The sequence below is a fragment of the Mucor velutinosus genome, assembly GCF_035048745.1.
Source record: "Mucor velutinosus strain NIH1002 chromosome Unknown tig00000268, whole genome shotgun sequence".
In the NCBI taxonomy this organism is placed as follows: Eukaryota; Fungi; Mucoromycota; class Mucoromycetes; order Mucorales; family Mucoraceae; genus Mucor; species Mucor velutinosus.
This window is the reverse complement of record NW_027041917.1, coordinates 355,365-381,716: the sequence shown is the minus strand read 5'-3', so window position 1 is coordinate 381,716 and position 26,352 is coordinate 355,365. Positions and strand designations below refer to the sequence as shown.

Genomic DNA, 26,352 nt, shown 5'->3' with positions numbered 1-26,352 from the left:
CAATTAGAAAGGAAGGCTTCTTCGTTTCTTGCAGTTACATAAAAGATCAACCCTGTTTGGTTTCCAAGACCCACACAACCCCGCCCTTAATTTTGAAAAAGGTGACGTAGCAATCGAATCAAACATGTATTTAGAGTACTACCGAAAAAATCATGCGTTTTTACATTTATTTCATCAAATCAAGATCCTAAGCGTTGTCCAGTTCCCCAAGTATGTCTTCCAAACATGTTGGTATTGTTATTTGCCGATGTACTGCTTCCAGATGCCTGATCTTGACGTCCAAATCCACCACGGAATGCTCTACTATTTGTAGGAAACAATCTCTTTAGGAATTCAGGTGTTTGAAGGTAACGGCGTCCTCCTTGGCTTGGATATATCGATGTCAGGTAATAGTAAATGTGAGATGCCACCATACCAGCAACAGAGGCTCTGGGAATAGCGCCAGACATCAAGAAATCCGAGGCAATCATAGCCCAAGGTAAGTAGAGTGCTTTGAATCGGATACCAAACATGAATGTCACTGGCATGTCACGATGATGTTGAGCCCAGAGATAGGCAATGGAGAGCAAGAGGCCATCGCTCAGCACATAGGTGCCAAATAAGCTCGATGCAGTCAGCTGCAAACCTGAAGTGAAGAGATGAAAGAACATATAGTCGGCGGGCTGTCCTTGAAAGACTTCATTCTCTAATTGTAGTGAATTGCGATACAAAAAATATAGATTGAACGCATATCCAAGACTGATTTTGTTGAAAAAGAAGCAGGTTACCAGTCTCCACAGCTGCGACATACAGGAAGATCAGTACGAAGAATGACTGGTTTAGTCTCTTTTGCTTACCTGGAGTTTATTTCTAATGTTGGGCCAGTAAAGGATGAGCGATGATGGTGAAATGATGCCAAACGTTGAGATGGCTGTGGTGGCAATGGATAGTGTAAAAAGTGCTTTTGTGATGGGCGGAATAGAATTATACCATTCGACAATCTCGTTACGTTGAGGCGGTTGTTGAGGTGGCATTATCAAGTTGTAATGTTGTAGAAAGAAGGGAAAAAAAAAAAAAAAAAAAAGTGAAGCAACTAGAAGGAAAAAAATAATGCGCGTGGGCAAAGGATGAATCAATTAAATCACATACAAAAGGACAGCGAATAATTTGGCTGGTTGCAATTGGCTGCAATCGAATCATCTGTAAATCAGTTGGCACACGAGTATACATATCAGTGGCGAACAAGCAAATGTATTGAAAGATGAGATACACCACATCAGCTGCTCCTGCAGTGTCTTGCTATAGCTTTATTATATCATGAATATATTTCGTTGAGGCTCGGGCAGTCTTAAGAGACATCAAATTGAAATTCGCAGCTAATTGCCACTCAGATGTATGTTGCTGAATCGAGAACTGAAAATCATTGCAATCCCATGGATCCATAGATGAAAAGAGAGCGATTCCTTACTGTCAGCGTGGAAAGCTGCCTCTACTAACAGATCAGTGCTGAAAATTGGTGTAGACAAGCCCTCAAAGGCTGATTTGCAACATATTGCTTTGACATTGGCATACAAACCCAGATGCCGCACCTTCTATAAAAGCAATGACGTATTGGCCAAGTATATAATCATTACGTTCCTGAGACTCTGACCAATCCATAACGAAACATAGCAGATGCCAAACTGCTCATTACTCCTTCTGCAGATGCTCAAACATGCCTCAAATCACACAAAAACCAGTAATTTTAATGCCTATTTATTACCACTTTTAGGCCGTTTTAGCCAGCCAGAGTTGTACCAAACCATTTCTCGCAATGTATAGTGTAGTTGCTTCCTACAGTATTACACTTCAAATTCAGACGATGTTAATTTTTTTCTGGACGAACCAAAACTAATTTTTGGACAGTATATTTACCTTTTTTTTTTTTTTAGACAAAGAGAAAAATGAAGTCGAGACAGGAAAGAGTCAGTTTTAAGACTAATGGAGATGATCATTCAGACTTTTTTTTTTTTTTTTTTTTTTTACCTGTAATAATCTAAATCCCAAAGAGGAAAACCGTGTTTATTACGACGACGGGAGAATATAACGTTTATCGATTGTTTCTTCTGAAGATTTCGGGTATTGCATTGTCGATCCAGACAGAAAGAGAAATGGACATCATGTTTTTTTTTGCAGCGTTTACATCTCTTTGCCAAAGTGTATTACATGTTGTACAGACAAGTACACTTTGACCTTTGACATTTGAATGGCCTATCAGTGTCCTATCCAACACTTGGTAAACATTGATCTATATGAGGGCTTGATTGTAGCAAAGAGAATATGCAAAATCATAGTATATAGTAGTAAGCAGCAATTTCAAGTTTTTATTTCAATTGTTAATAAGCTTATTACCAGCAACATGACACATCAAGATTTGCATGAATTAGCTTTGACAAAATCAATATGCCTCCTATTCGAATTAGAAATTGCGCAGGCTGCAGAATTGCCCTTCCAGAAGACTTCAGCTACCAGAAATGTGATTCATGAAGTGTAAATAAAAGTCATAAAGCAAAAATACAGCCAAATTTGATTGCTTTCATGCCTTTATATCTTGACATGTAGACCTTTTCGAGCCGCCGGAATAACGCCAAACAATTGCACTTGAGTAGTAGTAACTTTCTGACACCTTTGCTCAACTTTTTGGGGACCAAAAAAACAGGGCCAAAAATCGACCAAAAAGCATGAGGGGTACCTCATGATTTTCTTTGAAAATCATGGCTTTCTCCGCTAAAGATCACAATTTAGGTGAAAAAGGCAGGACCACCAACTTTGGTGGCTCTACGCTGGATTCCAGCCATAATCCAGGCAACAATATGTTTACATATGCTTCATTCTTCAAGGATATCAACTCGCAAAAGAGAACTCCATTCAAGATCACCCCTTCCATTTCTAATAATGGTGTTATCGGCAAAGCTCTTGACTTCACGTCCACCTTCGTTGAAGCCCAGGATGATTTCTCTCTGATCATCGACTGTGTACAGTTCGTCGGCATGCACTTCAAGGAGAAATCGTTATCAAGCTGTCTCCGTGAACAATATCCCAAAGGTCTTGGTATTCGACACCGTGTGGTTGGCAAGAATCACAAAGTCATTGAAATCAACTTCCCCACAGAAGAGGATTGTATGGAAGCCTTGCAGAAAGAGTTTATTCTCCAAGGTGCAACTATCCAAGTCAACAAGACCCTGGACAAGCATGCCAACATCTTTCGAGTTAGCATTTCGGCCATTCCTTACAAGCCGGTGGAGGTACTCCAACCTCTGTTGATCAAAGCCTTTGAAGAATATGGTGATATCCTCAATGTCGGGCTCTGCCACTCCAAGGATGGGGATTGGTTCACTGGACGCGGCTTCGTCACCCTTAATATCGACAAATCCAAACATTATGCAGCCGAGTTGAAGCCTCAGGTCGCACTTGATGGCTCGCAGGAGAATCTCCGCTTGACATGGGCAAACATGCAACCCATCTGTTCGGATTGCCATACCGATGATCACGTCAAGGCTGACTGTCCTAGGAAGAAAAGGAAGGCCTGCCATAAATGCGGTAGCCTTGAGCATCTGATTGCTACTTGCCCCCAGGCTTACTGGAATAGGAAGAAGGACCAACCATCCCAAGACCGTCGCCGTCGCAATTCTGACACCCAGGGGAACCCTCCCGCTCCAAAGCCTACTGGAAGAGAAATTGATCTTCTAGAGCTAATGCAAGTACCCAAGCCGAAGTACCTTAACAAACAGAAGGCAACGACTAGAGGCGAATCCTCTATGGACACCAGTGACACGGAATCGGTTGCATCCGCGGCATCTTCTGAACCTGTGCAAGACGTTCCTATGCAAGCGATTCAGGAGACAATCGAGCCTCATGGCACAGAGGTTATCACTGAAACTTCTAGCACAGAGGTTCCTGCTGACTCTTCAAACAGCGAAGCTCTCAAGGATGACAAACTGGGTGCAACCCAGGAGGATCAATCGGCCAACCAGCCTGTCGCGCCAAGCTCTGACGAATCTGAATACGAAGACACCAGTAGTACTGGAGAGGAGGACTCGGACAGTCTCACCACAGCTAACTTCAGGAATCGTTACAATCTTCGTGATGTCAGACCACCGGTCTCCAGCCGTAAGGATGATACAACGCCTGAGACATCCCACAAGAGGAATGCAATGGATTCCACCCCCATGGGATCGGATGAAGAAGGACATGCCAAGAAGCTCTTCAAGCAACAAGAGCCTCATGGCACGGCGGATGCAGCGTATGGCGCCTCATCAACAACCACTTCATTATAAACTAATGATTGGGACAACACAAACTAAAAATGTCAATATTAGGATAGGTTCCATCAACTGCAGGAACCTCTACAAACAATACAACATCGCTGCTACCAACAGCTTTATACGGCATCTCAAAGGAGAACTATGCAATATTTTACTATGTCAAGAAACTAATGCTCAATCACACTCCTTCGAAAGCATCACCACCAACTTTAAGTACCAATTCCAGTACCACCAAGCTATATGGACCACTCATTGTGGAATAATCAACTTTAATCAAGCTCTAAATTTACAACAATTGCACGTTTTCAACGAAGGAAGGGGTATCTTAGCCAAAATCTCACTCGTTGACAACAATATGCCACCCATCTATATACTTAATATCTATGCACATGCAGACGATTATAGAGCCAGAAACCGTTTTTTTGGCCAAATCACCAGCCACCTCAAAAGCATGCCTGAAATCATCCCTTCATTGATCATAGCTGGCGATATGAACTACAGTTTCGACACCACCACATACCATCATACTCACCGTGCAGGGAAACCCAAGCAGTTTGCCGATTTCTTGAACACCCACTTTTCCGATTGTCTCAATCCAAAGAATGAACCTCATGCGTATACCTTTCGGCGTGGGTCCACCATGTCGACCATCGACTATATGTTTGCAGGCCACGACATAGCCTCCAAAATGAGTGATGCCACTAACTCGTTTATCAGGCCAGATTGGACAGACCATGCTCTCTTGACCAAAACATATACTACTGGATTGACTAACTGCGGTAAAGGACTTTGGCGAGCGAACCCTCACCTCGCCAAGAACCATAAGTATCGACAGAAACTAGACGACGAGCTTAGAACATTTGTTGCGGTGAAACTCGACAGCTCTCTGTCTGCTCAAGAAAAGTGGGATCTTATTAAAAAGAAGGCCAAACAGGTTACTATTCAGTTCACCAGAACACACGATCATTGGAGGAAGGCTAGAATCAAGACACTGCAAAGTGAAAGGAACAATTTGATACGACGCTACAGACATGACACTACTTGCTTGAGGCTACTGTTGCAGGATGTGGAGAACGAGCTAGCCAAGTTGCAACAGGAAATCGTGGATATTCAGCTTCTTAAGGCCGGGAAACGATGGCTTGAAAATAGTGAAAAGTCGCCTGGATACATAAAGCAGACCAGTAAACAACGCCTTGATCAGCGAACCATCCCCAACTTGAAGCACCCTCGTACTGGGGTCGACTGTCTCGACACTGCCTCCAAGCTGAACGCCGCAGAACGATTCTACCAGAAACTGTACACCGAAGAACGGATAGACTCTACCTGCCTGAACAAAATGCTGGACTACATCGACACCACTCTGTCAGCCGACGACGCCAACCAGATCACCGCATTAATAGACTACGACGACATTCTGCTAGGGTCTGCTCGAACTCCCAAAGAAAGCAGCCCAGGATTAGATGGTATCGGGTATGAAATCTTATATCTCATTATATCTCACCCTAGCTGCCGAGACATCGTGCACCAAGTATTTAATGACGCTATCCAGCACGCCAAATTTCCCAAATCATGGCAGGAATCTTGTATTATCCTTCTGTTTAAGAAAGGGGACCGGAGCGATCTCGCCAATTATCGCCCCATCACATTGATTGCGGCCGACTGCAAAGTCTTTACTCGTATTATGAACTCTCGTGTCATACCAGTAGCCAACAAACTCATCAACCCATATCAATGCGGCTTCTTGTCAGGTCGATATATCGGTGATCACGGCATGTCTCTCAGGGTAATTATGGATAACGCTTCATCCGCCAGCTGGCGAAATGCAACCAACTTTGTCGAATACACTGGAATCATGCTGGACAACGCCAAAGCATATGACAGAGTCCACCCCCAGTATCTCTCACAAGTACTGTTGAAGTTTGGATTTCCACCACAATTCGTCGCCTGCATCCTCAACCTGTTTTTCGATAACTTCATCCATGTCAACATCAACGGTTTTCTGACGAAACCTATCGCACAACGACGAGGCATTCGGCAAGGTGATAGCATCTCACCTGTCCTATTCAATCTAGCTATTGAACCGTTCCTCTTATCCATCATCAACAACACTGCAATCTCAGGCTATAGTCTTCAGCACACCAAACTACCCAAAAATGTGCAGATCCCGTGGGTGTCTCCTGCTCCCGTTAAGGTCTTAGCTTATGCGGATGATGTTCTCACGTATGTAAAATCTCATTCAGAACTAACTGAACTCCAAAGAAGACTTAAGACGTACAACCGGGCCTCCAATGCCAAGATTAACTATGACAAGTCAGTGGCATTTCCCTTGCACGGCGGTAGCATGAAAGGGTCTGAAGGCCTCAGAGTCCAAGATCACATCATCAACCGGCTCAAGATGAAATGGTATGACAGCCACTCTCCCGGGTATATCAAATATTTGGGGTACCCCATCTGGTTCTCCAACCATCAACGCGATGTATATGTGTCTGAACTCCTTGGTAAAGTCAAAGCGGCGGTGGCGATATATAGTCAACGGAATGTGTCTCTGTACGGTAAAGCCAACATCGCCAACAATATGATCCTATCAAAATTATGGCACGTCATTCGCATTGTATCGCTACCTCTGGATGTCTTGAAGCAACTGAAGTCCATTATATACCAATTCGTGATGTCTGGCCTCTTCCCGCCACTGAAAGGAAACTCATTTTTCCTACCGCGAGATCAAGGCGGCCTAGGATTGATTGACATTGGAGCTCAACAGCATGCTCTTCAGTTTCGTTATATCAAGGTGCTCCTTCAAGGAAACAAGGGTTCGGTCCCGGACTTTACCTACCAGCTCCTGACCAACGCTCTCCGCCTAGCCCATGACACACCCGACCATGTAGTGCCCCTCTTCTTTAAAGCAGCGAGATACAAGAACACGCTGAATGGGTTCCACCCATTCCACTCAATTTTCGGTGCCATGGACATTTGCCGCCAACGAAGCTCACTGTGTATTGGTTGGCAACGGAGGCCAAGCGCGCTGACCATCCTGAGTCTCCCCCTCACTGCAATCTTCACCTTCGATGAAAATTTGGAAGAACTTGAATTTCTACAGTGTGAAACCGCCAAAACCAGCAAAGTCCAGGAATTTTTCAAATACAATTCGGAGCAAGCCATGTTTCAACTTGTTCCCAAGTCCACATGTAGCAAGAGAAACACCTGGCTCAAGCTTGAAAAAGCCCTCCTACGACAAGAGTTGCATTATCAACCATTCGTACACAACAACAGCACTGAAGATGGTATCGACCTGAGACCATTTGCCGCATCACTTCGCTTCCAACAACTATCGATCCTTCAGCTCTCAAACAAAAACGTTCGTTTCATCATGCAGTCATTGGACACATTAGACGTTGGCCGCCACTTCAACAACAACATCTCCAAAAAGCAATGGACAGCCTTCTATAAAAACGACATGCACTACTCGGCTCGTAATCTGTGGTACCGGATGCTCCATCAGCAATCCCCTAATAAGCTCGCCCTCTTCCAAAGACACTTGCCCAATTTAGAGTCTGATCACTGCGATCTATGCAACGAAGTAGAAGATGCCAAACATCTTCTAATTAGCTGTGCTCACAAGATCGATGTATGGAACTCCACCTTCAATGAGTTCCTCAGCTATCCCAAAAATGCTGACCCTCGCCTCGTCTACAACAACATTATGCTCCTCAAACTAGAACGCTATCTCATATACAGCTACGATATGCAGTTCACTATATATGACTTCTTCGCCACTATTATGCGTATGATTTGGAGAAATCACTTCCAACAGCTCTACAATTATATACCTTTTGATCCCTCTGTAGTATGCCGCCAAATCCGCGCCGAATTGATAAGATTGTCAAATCTTAGGAAACTCTAAATAGCTTATATATGGCACGTCACTTTGTTTACATACACTTGTCCATCCCTTGATGCGTTTAATTTATTTCTAATAAATCAAATATCATCCAAAAAAAAAAAAAAAAAAAAAAAAAATTTTCTTTGAAAATCAAACGATCGCATTTTTCACCTTGAAAATGAAGACCTTTACTAAGGTATGTATTGTATCAAAATGTTTCTCTCAACCCAAAGCAACTTGTGAAACCATTTTTATGAGGTCTTTATATGCAAAATTTCGACATTTTGGCCAAAAACCTTATTTCGGATTTTTTGGAATTGTTCATTAAATTCAGCCAAAACATCTATTTTATTTGGCATCATTGGAAGCGCCTTGAAAAGTACTCCAAGAGTGTATTAGGGAGCGTAGGGTGATCATTACAGTTTATATAGTCGAATATCATAAAACAAATTAAAGAAGTCGTGAAAAGACGAAATCTGTCCAATCTTGAACAGAAAAAATTTACTGAGCTTGAATTGATTTTGGCGGCAGCATTGCTGCTGGCTGACCAAAATGCCTTTCTGTTGATGGCAATGATGATTGTGATGCTGATTAATTAGAAATTATGAATTTAAAAAAAAACAGTCGATTAGTTTGAATCCTTTTTTATTTGGTTTTTTTTGCGAGTTTTTCCCTATATAGATGTCTTTTGCAATGATAACCTCTCAAAAAAATCGCTGTAGATCTCATAAAAGTCCTGTGTTTACGCATGGTCAGCTCTGTGTCGCCATCTCAAGAGCAGCATCCGCAAATGGTATCACAGTTCTGACGCCAGAAAATGCAACTCGGACGGAGGATGTAGTAAACCAGAAGTCTTTAGTAATATAACGTAAATGCTTCATAAAAAAAATATTGATTTGTACCTCCAAATTTCTGACGTTTAAATCAAGCTTCATGCCTAATATAGTCATTGTTTAAAATGTACTTTTATAGCAGAGTTTTACTATCTCTTCTGATTTGAAATGTCTTCGGTGAGAGCCCGCAGGGCGACGCCATTATCGAGCGTAGCGAGATGGATCGGCTAGTGTTCATTTATACGATTTAATCCTCGATAAACAGATTCGAGGGTTTTGTCAAGTTGAAATACTGGAATGAGACAACTCAAGCCAGATTTCAACAGATGCTCACAAAAATTATATTTATATTAAATCTATCATCCTATTGTCAACCCAAGGACCAATTGATTTTATTTTCAAAGCATACGAAAGATAACCTAGACATCTACAGAGAAAAGCGTTTATCTGGCATTCACATACAAGCTCTCTTCGCCATGCCATCAGACTTCCATTGCTCGTGACCGCCGATGTGCCTAAGTTTTTTTCAATAAAAGGATGGACAACCCCTTCTCTATCTTTTGCATTGCTTAATCTTACAATTTACATATGTTCAGGTATGCTTAGCCTTTGAAGTCAAAGCATGAACGATTCCATTAACTATAGATGATAGTGCGAACCATAGTCTTACGCCTAGATCTATAGCAACACCACGCACCCCCACACGAGGCATGGGCGGTAACGGTAATAATACACCTCAAGGAACACCTACTCGAACGAGAACACCACACAGAGGATACAATACAACGCCACATCGTACCTCTGGTCCATCCAGGCCCCTTATTAAACCACCCAAAGTGCCTGATTTCGTTGCACTTGCTCGTGAGCAACAGCATCAACAACAACAACCAGCCAGCAGGGGACACAACAGTTTTTTTGCCTACAATCCTGAAAAAGAGCCCATCAAGGTAACATGAGACAATGTATAACTTTAGAAACAACACAGCTAATGGATGTGTGCTATAGTCTTATTTGAGAATTCGGCCTCATTCTGCTACTTTTCAATTGGATTCCATCGTGCCTTATTTGCATATTGTAGATGATTTAGAGATCTCCATGACACCACCCGAGGTGAATTCTTCATAGCGTACACCCTCCATACACCACTAAACAGTTTATTATAGGAATCCAATGCATACCGCACCAGAAATACAGCACCTGAACGATATAAATTCTCCAAGATCTTTACAGACACAGTATCTCAGCAAGAGTTTTTCAACAAGACCACATTGCCATTGATCCATGATGTGCTTCATGGCGAAAATGCACTGATTTTTGCCTATGGTGTCACTAATTCTGGTAAAACATTTTCCATCATGGGCACCAAGCAAAATCCTGGCATTCTTCCTCGAACTTTGGATGTCATTTTCAACAGCATAGAGGATTTCAAGAGTGAGACTCGACTTCGACCTTGCATGCACAGTCTTGTTCAACAATACGATGATCCAGCAGACGAAAATCGAGACATGCTTCGCGACACACATCATCGCATGCTACAACAGGAAGAGAGTGTGTGGGAGGCTGGATTACCAATCAATCGAGACAAGACAGCCATTGCCATTGATGAGCACTACGAGTATGGTATTTGGGTCTCATTTGCAGAGATATACACAGAGAAGATTTATGATTTGCTGATACCACCTGATCGTCTCAAGAAGCGCAAGGCATTGTCGCTCAAGTATGAATACAGCAGTGGGCACAAGTATATTGCGGGCCTCAGAGAGGTTAAAGTGAAGAGCATCCAGGAAGCGTATGAGATCTTGTTTGAGGGTCAACGAAACAGAGCAGAATACTCCACCATCACCAATCACACCAGTAGTCGAAGCCATAGTATATTCACTATTCGCATTGTACGAGTACCTATTGTCGAGAACGAATATGTGCTGGAAGATCCAGTATACGCTACAGTTTCAAAGTTTTCTATTGTCGACCTGGCTGGCTCAGAGAGATATCGCAACACATTGAATTCAGGGCAGAGATTGAAAGAGGCAGGCAATATCAACAAGTCATTGATGGTGCTTGGTCAGTGTATGGAGACGCTCAGGTTGAATCAGATGAAGAATGCTATTGGCAAGGTAAGATAGTTTATAGATGTATGTGAGGAGTGACTGAATGCAATACTACATCCAGAAAGCTGTCATGGTGCCCTATCGTCATAGTAAATTAACCGAACTGTTCAAAAGCTCATTTGAAGGCGATGGTAAAGCAGTGATGGTAGTGAATGTGAACCCTTTTGATACTGGCTTTGACGAGAACAGTCATGTCATGAAGTTTGCAGCAGTGGCAAAGGATGTAGCTACTTGGCGTCGCGTGCATCCCAAGTTGGAATTGAGCGGTGATGTATCTAATCTGTCAAAGAAACGACGTAGAAACAAGGTGTATCACGGCATTGATGCATTAATGAATGACGACGATGATGAAGAGGGACAACCCCAGGGTATGGACTTGGACAAGATCGACATTGACTTGGAAGAAGACGATGAGAATGAGGAAGAAGAGGAGGAGGACGATGACGGCACGGAGGATCCATTTGTTGACAATCTGATATCGCAGTTGGATGAGCTGCGTAACAAGGTAGACTCACTTTGATGTCATTTTAAACGTGGTGCATGTGCTTAGCGAGAAACTTTGCTGTCATGTAGTGGATTGACGCAGAAACAAGATGTGCCACGATAGAATCTCAAGTTCGCCAGCAAGTCGCGAAAGAAACCGAGGCTGAATTGAAGCGAATGGAAGACATCTACATGTCATTTTTGAAGAAAGAGGTAACTTGTGGCAGAAAATTTCCATTTTTCGCGGTTCACTCAGCAGATGTTCTAGAACGATCAAACCAACGCGCAAATCCAAGATTTGATGCAAAGTCAAGGCAGTGATCAAGGTATGTGTCCCTGTAGCCGAAAAAATGGGATAATTGTTAATCATTGACATGCATCTTAGATTTAGTAAAGGTACCTTTGGACGGGTCGACTGTATACGGCAACTGCCAATTACTCATGCACTCTAAATTATTTAGCTCCAAGACAAACAAACTCAACTGTCGACTGAAATGGAGAAACTCTGCATACATTTAAATGAGCAAGAAGCAACGAAACATAGTTTACTCGAAAAGGTAATATGTCGGTTTGGACTCAACTTGAACTTTCTTGGCCTAACGAGGGGGTGAAACATCTAGATTGCAGAATTGGAAAAAGACAAGCAAAAGCATAAAGACGAATTGTATCAGTTGAACTCACTTGTCAAGGAACAGGAGGGCAGAATTCAAGCATTGTTGTCTAGACCAGAACCAACAACATCAGTCCCACAACATGAGGCACCTATCAAAGACGACCAGCCTGTACAACAGCAATCAAAGGTGCCTGCCACTGATCCCCATCCTGAGAATGAACACACTGCGAAACCTACAAAGAATCAAATATTCGAAGCGTTCCTTGACCTTAGAAAGAAGCTGAGACGTAGTATATTTCGATGCGAAGAGGTAGTTGTAAGGACTGTGGGTATCAGTATGGATTTTTGACAACTTGATAGTATTCCCATGATGCTGATGTGATTATGGGTGAAATTGAACGCTTCCAACATGTTACATTTGATCTGGTCAAGGTAAATCATGCTTTTTTTTTATTGGATACCCAGAGATATTAACGCAGAACCAAAATTAGGAAACAAATATGGGTAAATTAATGAAACTCATTACACAAAGAAAATTCACCAATGATCCCTACAACATCCTGGGCCGATCCAGAACATTATTCAAACAATACGCGCAGCTCTCTTTGCCCATTTTAGCACCCAAAAAGACAGGCCGAGAATCCATGATTGTGTTGAGTGTCAACGCAGGTCGAGAGGAGGAGCTGATCAATGAGATGCGTCACGCTTTGAGTACATTGCAAGATGAAAATGGGAAATTAAAGCATAAACTCAAGTTGATGCAGGAAGGACATCGTAGATTAAAAGAGGCTTTTGAAAAGGCAACACGAAGACAGAGCAGCATTCACAAGGCTGTATTACCAACACAGCGAGCATCAACATCTGCTACTGCAAATGCCGATGCTGAGCAGCCATCAAGCGATCAAGAGGAGGACAAGACGCAATTAGGATTAGAAGAAGAATTACTTTTGACCACACCACCATCAGCTATGGCAGACCCTGAATTGGAAATGTTTAGTCCAATTCTTGGCGCTACTGTACCACAAAGTGATACCAATGAGCAGGATTTACTCGGAGAGGAGGACGATGATTTGACAGATATATTACCACCACCCTCACCACAAAAGAACAAGAAGAGAAGGTATGGAACTGAAAAGCATTGCATGGCACCTAGTCATTTCCAGTAGTATTGACATTTTGTTTGTCATTTCGAAATCAATAGAAAGTTGAGATCCATGTAAATTACGTCAGTCTTTTCTTCTTTCCATCAAAAAAGCTTATATAGAAAATTCAAGGCACTTTTTTTTTCCATTAATTGTTTATATCATTCCATCTCTCCATTATTCATTTTGCATGGTCTCCGCCTCAATAAAAAAAAAGTGTATTTAAGCTGATCAATTTAACAAGCATCACATTATTTCTTCTTCTTTCCCCATTATACATTGCATCTTTATAAAACCATGCTTCAACAATACTACAACAAAAACGACTACATGTTGGTCCAAGATCAGAAACACATCATGTCATTAGATGATGGCGAAAATGTTTCCATGGCAACCACAATGATATCTGACGCTTATCCTGGCAGCAAAACAACTAGCCTCTACGGAAGATCTTCATCTCTCTGCAGACGCATCAGCACAAGCATTAGAAAGAATTTACATGACACATTACAAAGCAGAAGAGAAAGCAAAAGAGAGAAACGACCTCAAGATGGCAAGACCAATCCCATGGAATAACCATCTCCTATATACCTCCTCTATATAACTATACATGTACCATTTGTCCTGCTGTTGTAAATAATAAAGTCTACATACATAATCATGGGATTTCCCAATTCCCATCCTGTATTATACTTGTATGATTTGTTCGCGTCCTTTAAATTGATGCTCCAGGCACTCAATCTTGTTATTCATCTCGCTTGATCATTTGATGTAAAGGCAGAGAGTAGGAAAAAAAAAAAAAAAGATTCCTTTTGTAACCATGTCATTATACATACGGTAATGTTATCCCAGCACAAAACTTTGTGTTTGATTCCAAGCTTAAACAAGTCTAGCTTCCCTAAACTTTAAATACTAGAAAGCAAACCGTCAATGTAGTTGCGTACAAATGATGAAGGTCACATTATCAAAGGTAGAACGAACGCGAACAAGCAACGCCTGTTGCCATTATATATAGCCATAGTTTATTTAGAATGTATAACCTTATATTAACTACCAGTGACTAAGCAACACTACGAGTAATCGGCTGTAAATGACGGCTGAGTGATGTCTAAATTCTTGATTGTGTCTTCATCAGGAGCATCATCACTGGCATCATCCGGAATTGCATCAGCCTGCGCTTGTTTGTACTTATCTCGCATCTTGAGAGCGATAAGCGTTACCATCACCACCATGATATCAGTAAAATAGGCCATGATGTTGTAAAAATGATAAAGGAATTGCAAAAAGATGTTTGCAGATGGAACTCCTCGCTTAATTTAGTCTTTATTTTACATGTCTCATATAATGCGGCTCTACAGGGCAACAGAAACATCGTCGGTGATGTTAATTACACCGTCAAGAAGGGCTGGCCTGATATCTGCTGCTGCTAGAGTCAAGAAAGTGCAATCGCAAGGCGAAATACGTGATGATGACATTTGAAGAGCATTCAAGAGCAATACCCTCACGAAATGCGGCATCTGGGATGTAGAAGCTCATAATGGACAGCTTATTTACGAATGAAATGCATCTTTATCGAGATGGCCAATATCTATCTATTGAAATGTACTCCTCAAATTATATAATACATCAAGTTAGAACATTACAATAAATGCTGGCTGGTAATCTGATAACATAGTCAACATATCCCACCAGACGCTCGCTTCATTTCATCAATTTCATTACTGGTTTTTCATTTCAAGTTGTTATATAAAAAATGTAGAGAGGTTACTATCAAACTCCACCCATTGCTCGCAAGCTAAATGGTGTTAGCGAATCAACTCATATCAGTCTTTGGTTACAAAAACAATTTCTTTTTATCCAAAAATTACTCAAAAAAGTTTTTTGCTAGTCATTGAACCATTTGTTTAAAGAAATTTTTCAAGACTGTGTAAATTTTTGATATCAATATTCAGACGCAAGGTTTGCAAATTGTGGTACTAGATCAAGGGGACCCTGAATGAAATGGACTGCTGCCAAAAAGCTATAAAAAAGGTTTCAAAATGTGTAAAATTTTTCTTCTTCTTTACCAATCAGTAGGAAAATGATCTGTTAGCAGATGCTACGGCACTGCAACATTTATATTTTTCAGATGATGAAAACGGGTATTCGGATGAATTCGTCAGTTGATTACAACGCGCCCTGGTAGAAATACCTTTCTGATCATGATACTGAATTGATTTATTACTACTATTATGATTATTAAAACAAAATGAAAAAGATGGGGAGCGTAATATAGATATTAAATGAATGGAGCCAGCACTGCTGAAGCTTTAGATAAGAAAGGAGATGTGATGTGTTGATACAAATGAGGATTAAAAGCTAATTTCATTTAAGCGAGCCGACCATTTCAAAATGGATTGCAGCAGGAGCATGATCTTTTCCTCGTTACCACCAAAGATGTCTGTAGATGGGAGACGGATGATGAGTTCATTGTAGCATTTCACAGTATGGCAGCCCTATTTACCTTTAATTGCAAATTGACTATCAATTTCAATACCTTCCATGCTCATGAACTTAAATACGGCTACAATGTTATCCAACATCATCATGCTCACTGATCCAACTGTGGAAGGAGGCAGTTGTTTCACATTTTTACCGCTCAATTCTTCCAGTATTTCAATAAGAACATCGCCTTGTCTTAGTTCATGTAGTTCCTTGATTTTGGTTGAACTGCTGATAGCATTCACCCATTGGATGTATTCCACTGGAGTCCAAGACAATGGCTGATTTGGCTCTTCTCGGCATTCTTCGCTGGAAAGATGGCCTTCATCTTCATCAACATCTTTATATGCGAGTGAATATGTTTCACCGAATGGTGGTGTGGTTGTTTCTTCTTCATTTTCTTCCTCTGCTTCCTCCACTTCTTCATCTTCTTCCTCGTCCTCCCCCTCTTCTTCTTGATCATTGCTATCAAACCCAGAATCTTGGTTCAGTCTTTCTTCTTTTGTTGTGACAGATGATTCTCCTCCTTCCATGTCTTTATCGGCTGTAATGATGGAAGAACTCTTTTCAGAGATGGGAGTCTGATAGCCATAACTAGCTTCATAAGAACGAGGAGACAGGTTTGCATTATTGTCCTTTCTGTACAATAGCACAGAGGGAGGCCTGGGTCTCATCCGTCTTGCAACATCCAATGAAACTGTTGGGATCATACTTGAACTTAGAACAGGAGCAGTAAAATCGCGAGAAATCGTTGCCTTCATTAGACTGGAGATCCATGATTTCATACTGGTGTCTAGATCCGTGTAAAAGTAAAACGTGCGCTCCTCTTCATGCTGCGCCTTGAATGAGTATTTGCCTGGCTGAATAGTCTCATCAGGAACCACTTTATAACCTCTAAGATTGATGATACCCTTCATACGAACATCTTTGGGGCTTTTAAAGTAAAACAAGTTGGGGCCCTTGAGGACAAACCATCGCTTGTTCCATTTCTTGTACTTGCAACCTTGTTTGTAGAGCCAGCCTTCCATGTCGGGTGTAACAGCTCCAGTTTCGTCTGTGGTTCGAGTAGAGTAAATTTCCATTGAACTGCGATGAGCCGTGGGTAGCACTGTTTGACGCTTTTGAACTTGCTGAATCAACGCCATGTCTCTAATTACATAATTTATTGTTAAGAGTGAAAATCAGGTTTGACGTTTACCAATGCTTACTTTTTACTGGGAGAAACTGGCAGTTTCTGATCTCTTTCATACTTTTATACATGGATAATTTAGTGCTAAGATGTGGCAGTGTTGCAGTGCACTTACATTTTGACTGTTGGCTTCCATGATGTCATAGCAGGAAGCAGGAGACACAGGAGAAAGCATCTGAAGGGATGTTTGATCTGTCGATGATTGAGTGATATGAGATGTTGACAATGAATGCAATACTACCTTTTGGCGTTCCACTTGTATGACTTCTACTGCGCTGATGCTGCTTATCCAGAGTCATCAGATTGGAATGATAGCTAGCGGAATGTCTGGTATAAATGGGGTTCGAATACCTTGCAGAGCTCGGAGATGTAGATGAGCTCGTAGGATTTTTTTGCTGAAGGAATCGAGAATCAGTTGAATAGGTCGATGAGGTGATTGACATGTGGTTTGTGGGCTGGTAGCCACATTCTTCTCGTAGTGCGCTGATTGCTGTGTGAAGTTTGAATCTTTTGCCAAATGTAGGAATATCCAGCTCTTTTAAAGAATTCATGTTTAATTCCAACAAGACATCTCCTGTAATTTCTTGTACTGCAGCAGCGCAAATAACAGTGTTTAATACATTGAAAAAAGTCAGGAGTATCAAACAGTTGTAAACACTTACGTTTGAAATGCGTTGCTATGCTGCCAAAGTTCATTGCATTGAGCCATGTCTCAACTTGATCAATATCCCAATCTTCGGGCGTGGTCGGTCTCAAAGAAGGCAAAAACAAGGCATTGATAACAGATCTGCGCAGTGCTGCACCTCCACTGTTAGAGTGTGTGGATGATGCACCCGGTCCTGTAGTAGATGAAGATGAAACAGGACATGTAAACGAATAAGATGATCGTACTGAAGGTGATTTACTGATCTCATCTTCCAACACACTGGTATCGATGGGCATTGGTTCCTTAGTGGATGTTGTGGCATTAGTCGAGTCAAACGTGGACGGTGTAAGGAGATCGGTAATCTGCCGATGAGGTTGCTCGAATGTAATGTAATTCATTGGAAACAAACCTACTTGGCCTCTTACATTCTCGCCCTTGACTATACGTTAGCCTCCCTTGATTTGAATATAACAACGAGCCTATAGACATATACCTTCCACCATCCATCGCCGAATCCATCATCTTTCTGTATGACAAAGACCCTTTCACCAATCTGAAAGCTGAGCTCATCATCATTTTCCGCTTCAAAATTATGAACTGCGTACACTGTCTCTAGCGCAGTCATTTATGTTTGTTTGTTGTGTGATTTCAAGTGTATGATTTGATGATAAGCAAATAAAAGCAAAGAAGGAAAAGAAGAAGAGCAAAAGAGTTGTATGCATTTCTCTCTCTTTCTCCACAATTATCTAGTTTAAAAGGAATTCATGTGTTTAGGAGAGCATTTTAAAGGAGGGCAATCAAGCATGAAAAGAGGCCTTCTTTTTATTCCGGTTACCATGTACTGACATATAAACATTCATGCCAACCGTAACTATACTCTAATAGTTGCGTACAACGTTTCATTTATTCATTTATTCATTTATTCATTTATATTCCCAATGTGTCGATTGCATTTGGACAGCTATTGTTCCAATTTGCACCTCCTCTTATTTCTTGATTTGTATTTACAACTCGTGCCATAAAGAGTAGACGACTGGAAAAAAAAATAGGAACTCCTAAGAATACATTGATCCAAGACATCACAAGTTATGAAGCGATGTTCTGTAAAGAATAGCCGAAAAGGTTCTGGAAGGGAGACATTAAAATAGGTGATCCAATAAACTCTAAAAAGACACAAAGCTTGGCCCCCTCTAGTTTCGAAAAAAAAAGGTACCAAATGTGCCCTTGAAAATGACAACATGCCGCTCATGTCGAAAAAACTTTAACTGGCTACGTTTGTCTATAATTGCCCTGTGAATTTTGACAGCAAACAAATAAGCTCTCTTACAATTGAACTTTTATAAAACATAACGAATAGATGCCAGACCATAGTGAAAATAGTTCTAGATTTATTTAAAAAAAAAAAAAAAAAACTAGGGCGAGTTACCCATCCCATTCATAACCTGAAAGTTAGCAAACCAGAATTCACAAATTTAGGAACATGGCAAATTGTAGATCTACATATGAAAACTTTTTGTCATCCATTTTAGATGGAAAGGGACCTGACAGCTCAGTAAGATGTTTCACCTGTCAAATCTTTATAAAAGAGGGATCCACAAACCTCCAGATCTCACCATTCATCAACTTTCTTCTCTCTTCTATACATATTTACATATACAATGGTCAAGCTTATCACCCTTATTTCCGCTCTTGCTGGCATGAGCACTGCTGTCCTCGCTGCACCCACTTCTGGTGTCACTATCACTGTCAAGAATCGTTGTTCCAATCCCATTCAGGTCAACCAATTGACCAACACTGTTGGTAATCCCAAATCTACTGCTTTAGCTGCTGGCAGCTCCACTTCCATCAACGTTGAGTCTACCTGGGGTGGTCGTATCTGGGCTAGAGAAGGCTGTTCTGGTTCCACTGATTGTGATGGCTCTGCCCCTGCATCTCTTGCTGAATTCCTCTTATCTGGTGCTGCTGGTAAGGATTACTACGACGTTTCCTTTGTTGATGGCTTCAACTTGCCCATCTCCATTGCTCCCAACAGCGGTACTCCCAGTGGTTATGATTGTGGTGCCCCTGCTTGTTCATCTTTGCCCTCTTGTCCCTCTGAGCTGCAACAAAAGGATGCCAGTGGTAAGGTGATTGCTTGTAAGTCTGCTTGTTCTGCTTATGGTACCGACGAGTACTGTTGTACCGGTACCCATGCTGGCCGTGGTGACTGTGGTACCAACAGCTTTGCTTCTTCTGTCAAGGCTGTTTGTCCTAATGTCTACACTTATCCTCATGATGATTCTACCTCCATGTACGCTTGTTCTCCTGGTTCTGGTTACACTGTCACTTTCTGTTAAATGCATTTTTTGGCACACGTATTTGAGAATGGTGAAAGAAAAGTTGATCTTTTCTTTTCACATTCATCAAACTGTACTATTTAATTAGACTATCATACAATTTAGACAACGCTTTTATTTCATTTTGACAATGAATTACAAATAGAAATAAATACCCTTTTTTTTATTGATTAATTCCATCTGATTTAACACTATTTTCTATTCTTTCAATTTTATCCCACAGAGTCTTGGTTTCTTCAATGTGAAACTGACCGGAAATCATACGTTGATCATATCAAATCGGGTATTACTACGACTAGCCGATCGATCTCGCTTCGCGGGCTCTCGCTGAAGACATTCCAAATCAGAGATAATAAAAATCTGACATAACAATTGGATTTTAAACAATCAATTAATAGTAAAAAAAAAAAAAAATCCTATGTCAGAGCCAGAGGGGGGAGGTATCTATTCACTGATGTTGCTCTTGAGGTGGCAACATAAAGCTGGCCACAAGTGCATACGGGACTTGTATAGGATCTACAGCGACTTTTTTGAGGTATTGTCATTACAACAGATATCTCTATAAAGCAAAAGTCCCAAAAAAAAGTATTTAAGCTAATCAATTGCCCTTTCAGCTACATTGTTCCCGTTTAATCAGCATCGTAATCATCATTGTCATCATCATTGTCATCATCAAAAAGGCATTTGGGCCAGACAGCAGCAGAGCCGCCCACTAAAATTTATTGAAACTCAGTTAATTTTTTCCATTCTGGATTGGATAGATTCTGTCTTTTTTTCGACTTCTTTAATCTATTTTGCTAGAATTCGATTATATAAATTGTGATGATCACCTAAGCTTCCTAATGCATTCTTGAAGTGCTTTTCAAAGCGCATCTGACGGTACCAAGTAAAATATATGTTTTGAATAAAATTATTGAGCGATTCCAGAAAATATGAAATAAGGTTTTTTGCCAAAAAGTCGAAATTTTGCATATGAAGACCCCCAATAAAAGCGGTTTCAGTGGTTGCTCTGGATCGAGAGAAACATTTTGATTCAATACATATCATAGTAAAAATCTTCATTTTCAAGGTGAAAAATGCAATCGTTTGCTTTTTGGTCGATTTTCGACGACCCCAAAAAAGTTAAGCAAAGGTGTTAGCAAGTGAGTGCTAGTTGAGAGCAACTGTTTGGTACCATCCTGGCGGTCTAAAACCGCTTTTAACGCGAGAAAGCACTGTTTAAATGCATTTGAATTTCGCTGTGTTTTGCATATAATTGATGTTTAAGAGGTGATATAAGCATGCTGTGTAGCAGTAGGTAATTTTTTTCTCATTAATACAGACGTGGAGTATCATAAAAAGTCAGATCTGCAGATACAATTCGTTTATGGTGGGCTTTTACATAATAGCGAAAGTAAAAAAAAAGCGAAACCTCCGTATATACTAGTGGAGTTCTCTATCTGATCGTATTTTTCAGTGTGATGTTGAGGTAGGGAAGTTCTTGTATTGCGTCTTTTGAAGCGTGAATCTCACACTTCATACAAAAAGACGCTTCAAAATTTGAGAGACAGTAATTTGGCCAAAACTATAACAATTGAATACGTTTTATACACCTGTCTCAGATTAATCGATTATAGGTTGTATTGAGCGCAATAAAAAAAAAAGTCCTAAAGCGTAACGTGGTGTTTCATTTGATCAGAAAGGAACATATCTAAATCCATGGCTCGCTCGTATTGAAACAATACCTTTGTGATCTTCGCGGGCAATGATAATTAATGAAAGTTGCTTTGAAAGCTCCTGGTGGAAAGACCCTTCCTTTAGACGAGCTACTATTTTCTTGAGCAAAATCTTGTCTTGACAGCTAAATCCAGCTTGCAAAATTACATTAGCAACGACTAAAATTCTATGTACATTCCTGTGCTAGATGTGATGAAAACCAACGTATTGGTATCATTGAGATACATTCTCTTTGCAAACCTTTCCTCTCTTTCCCTTTATATTCCTCAGACAGCATTTCATGACCACTAATAACAGCAAGAAAAATGTTGTCATCAAGATGGAAGAGCCATCATTCACAAACAGTTCGACATTCAATACGAGCAAGATCAAGAGTCTGAAATACTGTTCATTATTTCTGAAGGTAGCTGGACTTTTAATAATCGTCGGTGTTGTGCTACTCTTTGCCTTCCTACCAAACTATATCCGAAGTAAAAATGCAGACAATAACTATTCATCAGGTGTAACAGATCCAACAAATGCCATATTGCCAGGAGGCGGTTAAGGCAAGTTAAAAAAAAAAAATTCCAAGAATGCTTTTTCTTTAAGAGGTAACCGGGGCTTTTTTTTTTTTTATTATATATCTTGTTGCCCTCATCTTCATGCCCACCACATAAACATAGATCTACTTGCACTGTTATTTACATATCAATCACACACATTTGAGCCTGATTGAGATGCTTGCTGCTTCGCATTAGGACTCCGTTTTGTTATTTTTTTCCTGTTTCTCCTTCGCCTCCCTTTCTTCCACCTCTTCTAAAACAGATTTCTCCTCTTCTTTCTTCTTTTCTCGCTTTTTACATTTCTTCCTGGAAACCTCTTTTTACAACAAAATAAACGTCTTGTACATAAATCAAATCAAGGACACAAAAGGAGAATGAAATTCTCACATCAAATACAGTTTAATGCAGTGCCAGATTGGGCAGATTACTATCTCCCGTAAGTTTTTTTTTTTTAACGACATTAAAAACAAATAATATAAATATAAACAAAATTTCACTTAGCTATTCAAACCTCAAAAAGTTAATTTACTTGATTGAAAAGGAAAGAGTGGCTAATAAGGGACATCGGTTATCTATTGATCTCGAAGATGGCGGCGAAATACCTCCAAGTGAACAGACCGCCCTCATCAGCGACAACCCAGTGGAACAAGAAAATCGCCAGTTTGTGAATTCACTCAACAAATCATTAGACAAGATTGTCAAGTTCTATGCAAAGAAAGAGACCGAGCTGTATGATGAGATGGATGAATTGGTGGGTGATTTTGAATATCTGAATCGCCATGATGTAGCTGTGGCCGCGCAATTGCATCGTCTGAGTACCACCAGTGATCAGCAAGATCCAGAGCAAGAACAAGACAGAGCGATAAGAAGCAATACCAATCAGTTACCTAGAAGAGAATCCAACGTCGAGGGCGATTCGTTTTTACCAGCCAACATCATCTCCAAGAATGTCACGGGCACAGATCCTGCAGCTCTTGAGACTCCCACTCATATCCCACCACCGAATTCCGCAAGAGGGCCCATGTGGCCTAGAGAAGCCATGTATGACGTTGTGGAATTGAGAAAGCGAACTGTAGATCTTTTTGTCTTGCTATCCGAATTGAAGTCCTTTGTAGCACTCAATCTTACTGCATTTGCCAAAATTCTAAAAAAATACGACAAAATCACCAACAGCAATCTCAAGCGCTACTACACATCCACCTACGTTACTCAAGCTTATCCATTTAAAACAGCTACCAAGGCTAGATTGAACGAACGCATCCAACAGACAGAAAGAGCATATGCCATTTTGGCTACTGGAAACAACCTGGATCTGGCGATTGAGGAACTCAAGACACATTTGAGAGAGCACATTGTATGGGAGAGAAACACTGTATGGAGGGATCTGATAGGACAAGAGAGAAGAACTCAAACGGTGGGTCTCAGCGATGCAAAGCCTTCAGCTGTCCACACTCCCTTTGGTACACTTCGCATCACCCGTGACCAAGTGATGAACTACTTGTATATGGCGGCGTGTATCGTTGTGTTTATAGTACTGATGCGAGCTGAACTATTTGACACGGTGGAGCAGAATCGCTGTTTGGCTATCCTTGTCTTTGCAAGTATGCTGTGGGCAGGAGAGGTAAGATCTACATCTAGTATCCATTCAACGTACCCAAATGACTGATGGAGTGCAAACATAGGTCATGCCTTTATTCGTTACTGCTCTGCTGGTGCCATTCTTGATTATTACATTGCGTGTGATGCGTTCTGATGATGGTCATTACACTCGTCTCAACGCTCCAGATGCAACAAAACGTGTGTTTGGTGCCATGTTTTCCCCTGTTATCATGCTGCTATTGGGTGGTTTTGCTATTGCTGGTGCATTAAGTAAGTTTGGTATTGCTAAATCCATGGCTACCTATGTCTTATCCAAGGCTGGTACTCGCCCAAGTCGAGTGTTGATTGTGAACATGATGGTGGCAACTGTTGCAAGTATGTGGATCAGTAATGTTGCTGCACCGGTTCTATGTTTCTCGTTGATTCAGGTAAGGAGATGATTGATATTAAGGGGGAAGGGGGGAGAGGGGGGGGCGTTTGACTCATTAGGGGAGAGATTGTGTTTATATGCAGAAGAAAGAACCCGGGTCTAATACATGTTCACTATTAGCCAATTCTTCGTACACTGCCTGCCGACTCCAGATTTGGTCCCTGCCTCATCATTGGCATTGCGCTTGCTTCTAATCTGGGTGGCATGGCATCTCCCATCTCCTCGCCCCAAAACATCATTGCCATTCAAAACATGAACCCTGCTCCTTCTTGGATAGAATGGTTCATCATCTCTATTCCACTCTGTATTATTGGTAATTTAATCATCTGGCTCTGGTTACTGTACAATTACAATCCTGAGAAGCATACACCTCAAATCCATACCATCCGTGCAAACTCTGACCCTATCAATGGTACACAGATCTACGTCATTTTGGTTACTCTGATCACTATTCTGCTGTGGTGTTTGGCTCATTCTTACGAACACATTTTTGGCGACATGGGTGTCATTGCCATCTTGCCGCTGATTGCATTTTTTGGCACTGGTTTGCTCACCAAAGACGATTTCAATAACTTTTTGTGGAATGTCATCATGTTGGCCATGGGTGGTATTGCATTGGGTAAGGCTGTGGAAAGCTCTGGTTTGCTCAAGACCATTGCATCCCAAATTGAGGCCATGGTACAAGGATTCTCTGCGTTTGAAGTCCTGTTTGTTTTCAGTTGTTTAGTCCTTGTTATTGCTACTTTTATTAGTCATACAGTGGCCGCATTGATCGTATTGCCCATTGTTGCTGAAGTAGGCTCTCAATTGGCTGATCCTCAACCTAGAATGCTTGTCATGGTAAGTTTTCACTAGAGTAACTAGGACAACATATTAATACAACACTATCCAGGGAACTGCCTTTGTCTGCTCTGCTGCTATGGGTCTCCCTGTTTCCGGTTTCCCCAACATGAATGCCATCTCGCAAGAAAACGAGCTTGGAAAGCCCTATTTGACCACCAAAGACTTTTTGATCAATGGCGTGCCATCCAGTATCTTTTCCATGTTATGTATTGCTACTATTGGTTATGGTCTGATGGCTTTGATTGGGTTCTAGACAGCACTTTTCTTCGTTTTTGCATTATTATTAGATCCTTTCATTTCACTAAAATACACATCGTTTTAGTAAATTCAACTAATTGACATTGGGATAACATTGTTACTACAGTACCAATTCATATTGATAGTATTGCGCAGTAAATGCTCACTCTGCCTCAAATGCATTGAGTGTTACAACATCAGCGTATTGCATGATATATCTATACAATGGCACAATCTCAGATGCAACACAAAATGGGCCTTCATCTCCCATCACATTATTGCAAACCAGCCGTTATTAAAACGTCCATGTATTAAGCTTTATTTAGAAAGCAGAAGGGTGTTATATATATGTATATTCATCCGAGATGACTGTGAGAAGAGGTCGGGATGATATGGCAGGCTTGTTTTTTTCCAAGAGGGTTTCATTACTATTGAGCAGTGTAGGCTGGATTGAATACGCTATTGGAGCTGGAGATACCACGAACGTCATTTATCAAGTCAAAATGCTGCTGATTGAAAAGCATGCACTAAATACGTGCTTTTCATGAGCAAATAGACACTGAGTGTGGTGAAATTACACATCAGGTAAGGAAGTGTGATCTATATTATCCGTTGAAATTGTGTAATTCGAGAAGAATGTACAGGGGAGAGAGACGAATCAATGAAGATTACATGTTTCCGATAATATCGCCATATTTATTATTGACCAAAGGGTTTTAATCATCACTGACATGTTTGAAGCGTTCAACTGATGAGTTCCCATTTGGTTAAGCAATAAACTTGGAATCTTTAATTGTCGCTCACCTTGCCTATTCGCCATCTGCAACCTGTCAATGCATTGCACTTGAGTGTAAACCATGTTGGTCTAATGCCTGGCTTAAATATTACAGGCTTAAAGACAAAGGAGGAAGTAACGAGTGCTCTCAAGATTGAACACGGAAAACTCATGCCAAATGCATGTCCAGCTTGACACCATGCGAAACTCACATTC

General features: G+C 41.0%; 8 protein-coding genes across 8 annotated transcripts; 6 read left to right on the top strand and 2 right to left on the bottom strand.

Annotated features, from left to right (window-relative positions):
• Nucleotides 1-179: 179 nt before the first annotated feature.
• On the bottom strand, nucleotides 180-1,013 carry mxr1_2 (Peptide methionine sulfoxide reductase; the record flags this gene model as incomplete). The annotated part of the gene is made up of 2 exons (XM_064823246.1): nucleotides 180-779; nucleotides 837-1,013. 2 exons carry the CDS (start codon nucleotides 1,011-1,013, stop codon nucleotides 180-182), a joined length of 777 nt encoding a protein of 258 aa, XP_064678558.1.
• Nucleotides 1,014-2,732: 1,719 nt separating this feature from the next.
• ATC70_003890 (uncharacterized protein) lies at nucleotides 2,733-4,295 on the top strand (the record flags this gene model as incomplete). The annotated part of the gene is made up of 1 exon (XM_064823245.1): nucleotides 2,733-4,295. One exon carries the CDS (start codon nucleotides 2,733-2,735, stop codon nucleotides 4,293-4,295), a length of 1,563 nt encoding a protein of 520 aa, XP_064678557.1.
• Nucleotides 4,296-4,734: 439 nt separating this feature from the next.
• ATC70_003889 (uncharacterized protein) lies at nucleotides 4,735-8,184 on the top strand (the record flags this gene model as incomplete). The annotated part of the gene is made up of 1 exon (XM_064823244.1): nucleotides 4,735-8,184. One exon carries the CDS (start codon nucleotides 4,735-4,737, stop codon nucleotides 8,182-8,184), a length of 3,450 nt encoding a protein of 1,149 aa, XP_064678556.1.
• Nucleotides 8,185-9,584: 1,400 nt separating this feature from the next.
• Nucleotides 9,585-13,420, top strand: ATC70_003888 (uncharacterized protein; the record flags this gene model as incomplete). The annotated part of the gene is made up of 13 exons (XM_064823243.1): nucleotides 9,585-9,592; nucleotides 9,649-9,943; nucleotides 10,002-10,106; nucleotides 10,160-11,110; nucleotides 11,166-11,609; nucleotides 11,678-11,800; nucleotides 11,856-11,913; nucleotides 11,973-11,983; nucleotides 12,049-12,144; nucleotides 12,208-12,510; nucleotides 12,561-12,632; nucleotides 12,692-13,320; nucleotides 13,402-13,420. The coding sequence occupies 13 exons, from the start codon at nucleotides 9,585-9,587 to the stop codon at nucleotides 13,418-13,420; spliced, it is 3,114 nt and encodes a 1,037-aa protein (XP_064678555.1).
• Nucleotides 13,421-13,639: 219 nt separating this feature from the next.
• Nucleotides 13,640-13,918, top strand: ATC70_003887 (uncharacterized protein; the record flags this gene model as incomplete). The annotated part of the gene is made up of 1 exon (XM_064823242.1): nucleotides 13,640-13,918. One exon carries the CDS (start codon nucleotides 13,640-13,642, stop codon nucleotides 13,916-13,918), a length of 279 nt encoding a protein of 92 aa, XP_064678554.1.
• Nucleotides 13,919-15,693: 1,775 nt separating this feature from the next.
• ATC70_003886 (Glyco_hydro_15 domain-containing protein) lies at nucleotides 15,694-18,283 on the bottom strand (the record flags this gene model as incomplete). Its single annotated transcript, XM_064823241.1, has 7 exons — nucleotides 15,694-15,782; nucleotides 15,846-16,972; nucleotides 17,032-17,072; nucleotides 17,128-17,204; nucleotides 17,254-17,601; nucleotides 17,675-18,092; nucleotides 18,152-18,283. 7 exons carry the CDS (start codon nucleotides 18,281-18,283, stop codon nucleotides 15,694-15,696), a joined length of 2,232 nt encoding a protein of 743 aa, XP_064678553.1.
• A 1,033-nt stretch (nucleotides 18,284-19,316) lies between these two features.
• Nucleotides 19,317-19,994, top strand: ATC70_003885 (Fumarylacetoacetase (Fumarylacetoacetate hydrolase); the record flags this gene model as incomplete). Its single annotated transcript, XM_064823240.1, has 1 exon — nucleotides 19,317-19,994. The coding sequence occupies one exon, from the start codon at nucleotides 19,317-19,319 to the stop codon at nucleotides 19,992-19,994; it is 678 nt and encodes a 225-aa protein (XP_064678552.1).
• A 2,632-nt stretch (nucleotides 19,995-22,626) lies between these two features.
• On the top strand, nucleotides 22,627-25,377 carry ATC70_003884 (uncharacterized protein; the record flags this gene model as incomplete). The annotated part of the gene is made up of 5 exons (XM_064823239.1): nucleotides 22,627-22,688; nucleotides 22,754-23,873; nucleotides 23,935-24,279; nucleotides 24,402-25,121; nucleotides 25,174-25,377. 5 exons carry the CDS (start codon nucleotides 22,627-22,629, stop codon nucleotides 25,375-25,377), a joined length of 2,451 nt encoding a protein of 816 aa, XP_064678551.1.
• Between the last annotated feature and the right edge of the window lie 975 nt (nucleotides 25,378-26,352).